We start from the raw sequence: 9,082 nt of genomic DNA, 5'->3' as shown, positions 1-9,082 counted from the left end.
GAAAGACAGATGTTTTACCAGGGCCGAGAGTGACAGGGCAAGGGGCGAGGGGTTTAAACTGAAAGAAGGAAGGATAACATAGGACATGAGGAAGAAATATTTTATGATGATGGTGGTAAGACAGGGGAATAGGTTGCCAAGAGAAGCTGTGGATGCCCCATCATTGGAAGTGTTCAGACTCATGCTGGAAATTGCTTTTGGCAGCCTGATCTAGTGGAAGCTGTCCCTGCTGGTGGCAAGGGGATTGGATGAGATGACCTTTAATGGTCCTTTTAACCTGAACAATTTGGTGATCTTATAGCTCTATGTCCTACATGCAAGGACACACATCCCAGTGGTGGTTACCAGGGGTTGTTACTCACACACTGAAGTGATCTCAAGAAACTCAGTTTCCCACAAGAGGACACTCCCAGGAGGGGCTGATGGCACTTGTGTTCACTCAAGTTTGTCTCATCACACAGACGCAATATGTATTCCGATATCTGTAATGCAGGAATAAACTTCTGATGTAGTCACTCAGTGTCCCTCGGTGGAGGGAAAAAAACCTTTCTGAGCTGAGGTGAGTGGCTATTGCTGGCAGTGGCAGCCGTGAGGGGTTGGTTGGTGATGAGTACCCTGGGGCAGCTTCCCTGGTGTGTCCAGGCACCATGGCACAGACCAGGTCCTGCTCTCCTGGTCCTTCATGTCTCTGCCAGAAGGCCTGGTTGTGTGAGAACACTGCGGTGTGCACCCACTCTTCACATACAGCTGAGCTCTGCACTGGCATTTTCCTCTCCCAGGCACTTTCCAGCTCAGCCCAGGCCCTCCCCTGCTCTCCCCACCTCCCCTGCCATCTTCCCAGCCCAGCAGAGCAGCCCAGTCTGGGCTGACCCCACGGCAGTGCCTGCCGCAAGGTGCTGCAGAGCTCTGGGCACTCAGCCCACAGCCCCACGGAAGGGCACAGCAGCTGCTGGGGGCAGAGAGGGCTCTCAGCTTCCCCATCAGCCCCAGGGCTGCAGGCTGGACGTGGAAGGATGAAAGAGAGGTCTGTGACAGTGCCTCTCCTGCTGTCAGGCCCAGGAGGTGCCCTTCACCAGCAGCCTGCAGCCCCTCTGTGCCAGCCCCGCTCCCCAGGACAGCAGGAGGGTCCTTGCCCTGGGGCTCCTCTTGCAGCTCCTGCTCTGCCAGCGGTACAGCAGCCTGCCCCAGTTGGACACATGGGAATGGGTCGCTCTTTGTCTTCATCCCCTTCACACACATGGTCTCCTGCTCCTCTCCTGGGACACCCCTGATCACAGAGAGCCTTTTCCCATGTGAGTGTGTCTGTGCTGGCTTGGCCGGCTCTTTTTGCACTCCTGCCCATGCTCCCCACAGGGCCCTGAGCTGAAAGTGCTGCTCTTTAGCGGGTGAGGACTGTGGTGCCCTGGGGCTACGGGGTGCCCCTGCACTGGCTGTGATGGTCAGGGTGGGAAGCAGACTCAGACGGACAGGGATCACTGCCGATGAGCCCCTTTCCAGCTTCCACTTCCTGATGGGCCTATGGCCAAGGAAGGGGCTTGGTAGGACCGTGGGGTATTTCCAGTGCCTCTGCGTTTGAGTGCTGCGCTAAATCTGGCGTGTGGTGTTTCAAAGAGATGTCATGGTTTAACCCCAGTAGGCAGCGAAGAACCACACAGCCCCTGGCTCCCTCCCCCCTGGGTGGGATGGGGGAGAGAATCGGGAGGACAAACATGAGAAAAATCAAGGGTGGAGAGAAAGGCAGTTTAATAGGTAAAGCAAAAGCTGTGTGTGTAAGCAAAGCAAAATCAAGAACTCCTTCAGTACTTCCAAACATCAGGCAGGTGTTCAGCCATCTCCAGGAAAGCGTAATGGTTACTTGGGAAGACAAACACCATAATTCCAAACATCCCACACTTCCTTCTTCTTTCCCCAGGTTGTATTGCTGATCACGATGTCATATGGTATGGGATATCCCTCGGGTCAGTTGGAGTCAGCTGTCCAGCTGTGTCCCCTCCCAACTTCTTGTGCACCCCCAGCCTACTCGTTCTCAGGGAACTAAGAGGAGCAGATAAAGCCTTGACGCTGTGTTACCCTGCTCAGCAATAACTAAAACATCCCCATATTATCAACACTGTTTCCATCACAAATCCAAACATATCCCCATACTAGCCACGATAAAAAGAAATTATCCCATCAAAAGCCAGTACAACAGGTTATCATGAATCCTTCTCCAGCGGGACATGCCCTGGCCTTCTGCTTGCTTACAGCCCATGCTGGGACTGCAGAGTCAGAGGAGATTCACCCTCAGCTCCAGGAAAGTTTTCAGAAACGGTTTTTAAAACTTGATTTCCTGCTGACGCCTCTGTTTTGTTTCAATTACAGAGGGAATCTGGCTTCTCATGTACACCAGGTCACTGGGCAAGAAAATACACCTAACTGCTTAAGAAGTGAGATTAGGAATAATATTACCACAGGTCTAACAAAGAGAGAAAGAGATAGAGAGAAGAAAGAGAGAAAGAGAGAATAGAGGAGAAGAAGTAAGAAAGGAAAGAAAGAAGGAAAGAAGGAACCAATGAATGAATAAGGGATTGAGCGAATGAACAAGGAAACGAAGGAAAAAAGGAGAGAAAAAAAGAGAAATGAATAAAGAGAAAAAGAGCAAAACAGAGAAAGGACGGAAGCAATAAAGGAAAAGAAAGACAAGAAAAAAGAAAAAGAAAAAAAAAAGAAAAAGAAAAAGAAAAAGAAAAAGAAAAAGAAAAAGAAAAAGAAAAAGAAAAAGAAAAAGAAAAAGAAAAAGAAAAAGAAAAAGAAAAAGAAAAAGAAAAAGAAAAAGAAAAAGAAAAAGAAAAAACGAAATACAAAAGATAGAAAATGAAAAAGAAAAAGAAATAGAAAGAAAGAAATAGAAAGAAAGAAAGAAAGAAAGAAAGAAAGAAAAAGAGAAGCTTATGAACAAGAGATCATCCTGCTGTATTCTGTGAATATGCTGGGAGTCATAGGAGACAGACAGTTATCTCATTGATGCTGAAATAGAGTATATGGCAATAGTTTCCTCAGGGCATACTTGAGCTCCTGGTTCCTCATGCTGTAGATGAGGGGGTTCACTGCTGGAGGCACCACTGAGTACAGAAATGACACCACTAAATCCAGGGTTGAGGAGGAAATGGAGGGGGGCTTCAGGTAAGCAACCATAGTAGTACTGATAAACAGGGAGACCACGGCCAGGTGAGGGAGGCACGTGGAAAAGGCTTTGTGCCGTCCCTGCTCTGAGGGCATCCTCAGCACCACCCTGAAGATCTGCACATAGGAGAGCACAATGAAAAGAAAAAATGCAAAAGTAAAAAAGGTGCTAAACAGAAGAAGCCTTAGTTCCCTGAGATAGTCTGAGTCTGAGCAGGAGAGTCGGAGGATCTGGGGGATTTCACAGAAGAACTGGTCCAAGGCAATGCCGTGGCAGAGAGGTATTGTAAACGTGTTGGCAGTGTGCAGCAGAGCATTGAGAAACCCACTGCCCCAGGCAGCTGCTGCCATGTGGACACAAGCTCTGCTGCCCAGGAGGGTCCCATAGTGCAGAGGTTTGCAGATGGCCACGTAGCGGTCATAAGCCATGACAGTCAAAACATAATATTCTGATGAGATCAAAAATACAAAGAGAAAGACCTGTGCAGCACATCCCCCATAGGAGATGGCCCTGGTGTCCCAGAGGGAATTGGCCATGGCTTTGGGGACAGTGGTGGAGATGCAGCCCAGGTCGAGGATGGAGAGGTTGAGGAGGAAGAAGTACATGGGGGTGTGGAGGCGGTGGTCACAGGCGATGGCAGTGATGATGAGGCCGTTGCCCAGGAGGGCAGCCAGGTAGATGCCCAGGAAAAGCCAGAAGTGCAAGAGCTGCAGCTCCCGTGTGTCTGCGAATGCCAGCAGGAGGAACTGGGTGATGGAGCTGCCGTTGGACATCTGATGCCTTGATTCACGAGGTACTGCTGACTGAGAAAGCACACTCACAACTCAGGGCAGCTCTGAGCAAATCTCTTCCCATTCCCTGCCCTTCAAATCCTCAACCCCTGAAAACACACACCGCGTCTCTCCTTTTTTCTAAGGACTTTTTGAATCTCCCGTGTTGGAGCTCTGGTTTGTGCTGTCCAAGTTGTGGGCTTGGGAGCTGCTTGTGGGCTGCCAAGGAGTCATCCCTGCTCCACAGCAGTGGGGATTTGGAAAAGGGCGTGACAGCTTCTGAAATTCACTCATTACATCATCTGTCATCTACTTGTAATGAAGTGTGGAGCTGCTCAGCATATTCCTGCAGGAAAACCTCAAGGAAAGTCCTGGATGTCTTAAAACTGTAGTGATGTGAACAGAGCCAGTTCCCTCCTCAGCCCTGGGGGGATAAGGCAACACTGGAGTACACTACCTTCCTCCCCAGCCCCTACTCCCCTCCCCAGAAGGGTAGGGAGAAGAAACCTCATGGGTTGAGACAAAGACAGTTAAAAATAACAGTAATGGAAAAGAAAAGAATAATGGTAAAAGTATATACGAAAACCAAAAGTGACACAATACACGTGCTTACCACCCAATGCCCATCCCAAGCAGTAATCACAGATTCCTGCTCCCCGCCAACCCACCACTTATGTACTGAGCATGATGGTATGGAACGTTCCTTTGCCCAGCTTGTCCTGCCTGTGGTCCCTCTCAGTTTCTATTGGAAGATGAAAAAGTCCTTCACTTACTATGAGCATTACTGAGCAACAAATAAAACAAAATGTGTTATCAACATTATTCTCATACCAAATACGAACCACAACAGCTTCTAGGAAGAAAATTAACTCTATCCCAGCTGAAACCAGGACAACTCCCAGGTAGCCCTTGTCTTGACGGGCTTCTGGAGAAGACCCCTGTGAAACACCTTGGGGTGATGTGGAGCTGTGAGCCAACCTGACCCATGCAGCAGCCTCTCCACAGCAGAAGGACCCTGCCCTGCCCTGCCGGGGGTCAACCCTTCAACCCACAGCTTCTGCCACAGGCTGTGGGGCGCTCCCTGGACAGGCTGAGTGCTGACCCTGGCAGGCGGCAGAGTCCCTGCCCTGGCACACGGTCCCCTGGGGTGCAGGGACCCTGCTGAGAAGGACAGCCCTGGGCACCTGTGCCTGCACACACACCTTCACAGCCCTGACGCCGTCCCCAGGAGAAGGCAGCCATCGTGCCCATTCCCTCTGATGGTGCAGCAGAGGATCCCAGCTCTGGAGCACGTCCTCCTCCTCTACGCTGCAGCGAGATCCCGTAGGTTTTGGGCTATGGCAGCTGTAGGAGATCCCTGCAGGAGCTGCGGCTGCATTGCCCGCAGCCAGAGACTTACCGTGTCAGGGGCTGTGGAGATTTCTCTCTCTGTGAGCTCTCAGTGTCCTCCCGCTCCCAACTGCCTTTAACCCCTCTCTGCCTCACTCGTCTGCCCTCGGACCCTGCCCTGCTGTGCTTTACAGAGGAGCTCCTCCTGGGCAGAGCTGTCTCTCTGCAGCATGCCCACTTGCCATGAGCCTCCTCCCTCCCAGGAGCCTGGGCCAGTTTAGCGGCAGAGGAGCAGCCCAAGGCATTTTAATGACCTCTCTGGTGATTTTGGTGCTGAGTCCATGAACCTCAGACACAGAGGAAGCTGAAGAAACCTCTCAAGAAGTAGAAGTCAGATGTTAACTCCAAAGTTTCTTGGAGTGTTAATGGGTCCCTCTGAGAGCCATTACTGCCAAAGCCTCCCTGGGGGCTTGTTAACAATCTTTGAAAAGTTTTACAAAGTTGTGTGGTTCTTTAAAAAATTGTTAAAAAATGTTGAACCACACGACTCTCACAGAGTTCCCCCTCTTGGGCTTCCCATCCCTCTGCCATCAGGAGCGCCCAATGGCATTCTCTCTCCTGCCTTCGTACCTGGTCATGTTAGTGGGAAACCTGCTGATCATTTCCCTCATTCTTGCTGAAGGAGACCTCCACAGGCCCATGTATTCTTTCCTCTATAAACTCTCTGGTGTGGAGAACTTCATCACGACATCCATCCCAGCCAAAGCCATCGGAAACTTGCTGATAGGGAGCAAAGCCATCTCCTACGCAGGCTGCTTACCTCAATGCTACTTCCTCTGCCTTCTGGGCTGCACCGAGTTTGTGCTTCTGGTTGTCATGTCCTAGGACCCTTATGATGCTATATGCCACCCTCTTCAGCAGCCTGTGCTCACAAACAGTCAGCTTTACCTTCAGCCCTAAAGGTGGGCTTGTGGACTGCAGGCTTCCTGGCCATCCGTGTCTCCACTGTCCCGGTTCCCCGGCTGCCCTTCTGCAGAGTATTGAGCACTTCCTCTAGGACAGTGTGCTTTTGATCAAGGTGTCCTGTGCAGAAACTCAGATTATTGAGCTGATCACCTTCAGAGCCTCATGCATCATTCTCCTTGGCTCCCTGGGCATGACAGCAAGGTCCTACCTGTACATCATTAGTACCATACTTTGGTTGTAGTCAGCTTCCTCATGGCAAAAGGCATTCTCTGCATGTTTCTCTCCCTTCATCCTTGTCATCTTGGGCTACAGTAGCTGCATCTTCCTGCATGTCCAGCCTTCACATCACCACATTTTCTATAACAGGGCAGTGTCCCTTCTCAAAACAGTCATAACTTCTTTGATGAGACCCTTTATTTCCAGCCTGAGGAACCAGCAGATGAAAGATGGTCCCATGGTGTGCTTGAAGAGAAGTGTGATAATCTTCAGGAAACAAGAAATCTTCTTTTCTGTCTAAGAAGAGATGTTTTAAGTGTATGTGGAAGGGAGAAAGGTGTGGGGAGGGCAAACACATGATTCATAGAATCATAGAATGGTTTAGGTTGGAAGGGACCTTAAATATCATCGAGTTCCAACCCCCCTGCCATAGACAGGGCCACCTCCCACTAGACCAGGTTGTCCAAAAGCCCAACCAGCCTGGCCTTAAACATCTCCAGTGATGGAGTTTCCACAGCTTCTCTGGACAACCTGTTCCAGTGCCTTCCCATGCAAAAGTGAAAAATTTCTTCCTAATATCTAATCTAAATCTTCCTTCTTCCAGTTTGAAGCCATTCCCTCTGGTCCTATCACTACATGCCCTTGAAAAAAGTCCTTCCTCAGCTCTCCTGTAGACCCCCTGTAGAATCACATGATTCTGATGCAGTGTAAAATTTCTTGATATGAATATCACAACAGGTTCTGTACTGCAACATACCATCATAAGAAGACCTTCTGGCATCACAGAGTCATAGAATGGCTTGGGTTGGAAAGGACCTTAAAGATCATCTAGTTCCAACCCCCCTGCCATGGGCAGGGACACCTCCCACTAGAACAGGTTGCTCAAATCAATCCCCATCCAACCTGCACCAGAGATGTCTTTCCAATGATCTAAAAGCACTTGATAAACATTTTACCATCCAAGTTCCTCTTTCTTTTGATTTATGAAACTGACTTATTGCAAATGGCTTCTGTAGGAGACATTAACAACTATCTGAGATGAATCCCTCCCAAATCACCTTCTCTGAGCCGATCCTCTTGGTGCCTTCTGCTCCTTACGGGAAGAGAAATGTTTCCCATTTGTGATTCATCGTGTCCTGAGGTGGGTGACTACATGCTCACCACTTGAGAGATGTCTCTCCACTGAACACAGACAAGGGCCTCAGACCAGATGTCCAATTTAGAAGCTAAATGTGATCTTAGATCTTAACATAGGTTAAGTTCAGAACTAAGGTTTGACCTTAATTTAGACTTGATGATCTGACAGCTGAAATGAGGCAGAGAAAATCCACATTAATATCTCTGTATTCCTATTGTGGTGTGTGCTGGGGGTATGAGAAACTAAGTATCCAAACACCAGGAACTTTGGACTTTGAATTTTTGGAAACACAGCAATTTCAGGCCTTTTCTCCGTGTCCGGAGCTGAGACATGAGAGAACAGTAAGTTACCTGCCGAGGCCTACACTGTGCTGCAAGCAGATTGCAGAGACAACACCTATCAGCCGCTTCTGGAGCTGTATATTGTTCTTCAAGAACGCTGTGTGAGCAGAGAGCAGTGTGACTCTTGGGCCAGCACAGGAAACCCTAATGAGATCCAACTCCCAGTGGCACACAGAGGAAAATGTGAACGTTCTTATACATGTCTTTGTTTTATCCAGTCATTGTATGAAGGCAAGCTCCTGATGATTTATTCTGGGTGAGTGCGCGTTGAGCCCTGTTTGCAGAGCCAGGAAGGCAGTTGTGAGGGGGAGGAGAAACAGAAGTGATACCTGCACATAGCTCGAGAACGGAGGGGATACGGTTAGTTTCAGGTAACTTTATACACCGTGGAGACAGTTGCAAAGTCTGAACTGTTCTACGCTTCTGCTGTGATCAATGCAGGGAGACTTCCTGAGGGCAATCCATTGCTTTTGGGTTCATCTGTGCAGAGTACCTCTGATGAGTCACCCTTTTTCTAATTCTTTTTTTTTTTTCCATTGGCCCAGGGGAGCATGTGTTCACCTGGAGGAAAGAAGATGGTCCGTAAAAGGAAACCGATGCTTCTAGAGTGATTTCAGTTGTCCACATTAAGTGGGATGAGTTATACTTCCTAAATACTGTTGTGGGTATTTTCTTCCTGGAGAATGAGAAGTGAGGCCAGATTATGAGGTCAGGTGCAGGTTTTCTCTTAAGAATGTTGACACTTGGTCAGAAGACATTCTTCCCCTGACAGGGAGCAGCAAGAGCTGGGCTGCTCTCCAAAGGAAGGCGAGCTGGGAGCCAATGGCGAGACCATGGCTGGCAACGCAGGTGGTGCCTCCCCAGCCAGGGCCTGGCCCCACCGTACCTGAGCAAGGCGAGCAGGACAGGCCTGGGGATGGCGGCCTGCAGGGCAGCTAAGGCGGGAGATCAACCCAGTGATTAGGAAGAGGGAGGTCTGGCCGGGGTGGAGTTACCTTTGCCCATAGCAGCCCTCACAGTGCCGTCCTACTGTTGTATTTGTCGCTAGAATGGTGTTAATAACACACCGATGTTTTGGCTACTGCTGAGCAGTGCTCACACAGCAGCAAGGCTGTGTCTCCAAACCCCACTGCAAACACAGGCCCGTAGGCTGGGGGTG

At 49.6% G+C, this 9,082-nt stretch overlaps 1 protein-coding gene and 1 pseudogene across 2 annotated transcripts; one reads left to right on the top strand and one right to left on the bottom strand.

Moving 5' to 3' along the window:
• Positions 1-2,997: 2,997 nt before the first annotated feature.
• On the bottom strand, positions 2,998-3,936 carry LOC309683951 (olfactory receptor 14J1-like; the record flags this gene model as incomplete). The annotated part of the gene is made up of 1 exon (XM_082499921.1): positions 2,998-3,936. The coding sequence occupies one exon, from the start codon at positions 3,934-3,936 to the stop codon at positions 2,998-3,000; it is 939 nt and encodes a 312-aa protein (XP_082356047.1).
• Positions 3,937-5,793: 1,857 nt separating this feature from the next.
• On the top strand, positions 5,794-6,745 carry LOC309683950 (olfactory receptor 6M1-like; annotated as a pseudogene). Its single transcript has one exon. The product of its transcript is annotated as an olfactory receptor 6M1-like (transcript).
• Positions 6,746-9,082: the final 2,337 nt, after the last annotated feature.

Source organism: Vanellus vanellus (assembly GCF_965231255.1).
Source record: "Vanellus vanellus genome assembly, contig: HAP1_SCAFFOLD_35, whole genome shotgun sequence".
NCBI lineage: Eukaryota > Metazoa > Chordata > Aves > Charadriiformes > Charadriidae > Vanellus > Vanellus vanellus.
The sequence above is the reverse complement of the archived record's forward strand: the minus strand, read 5'-3'. Positions and strand labels throughout refer to the sequence as shown.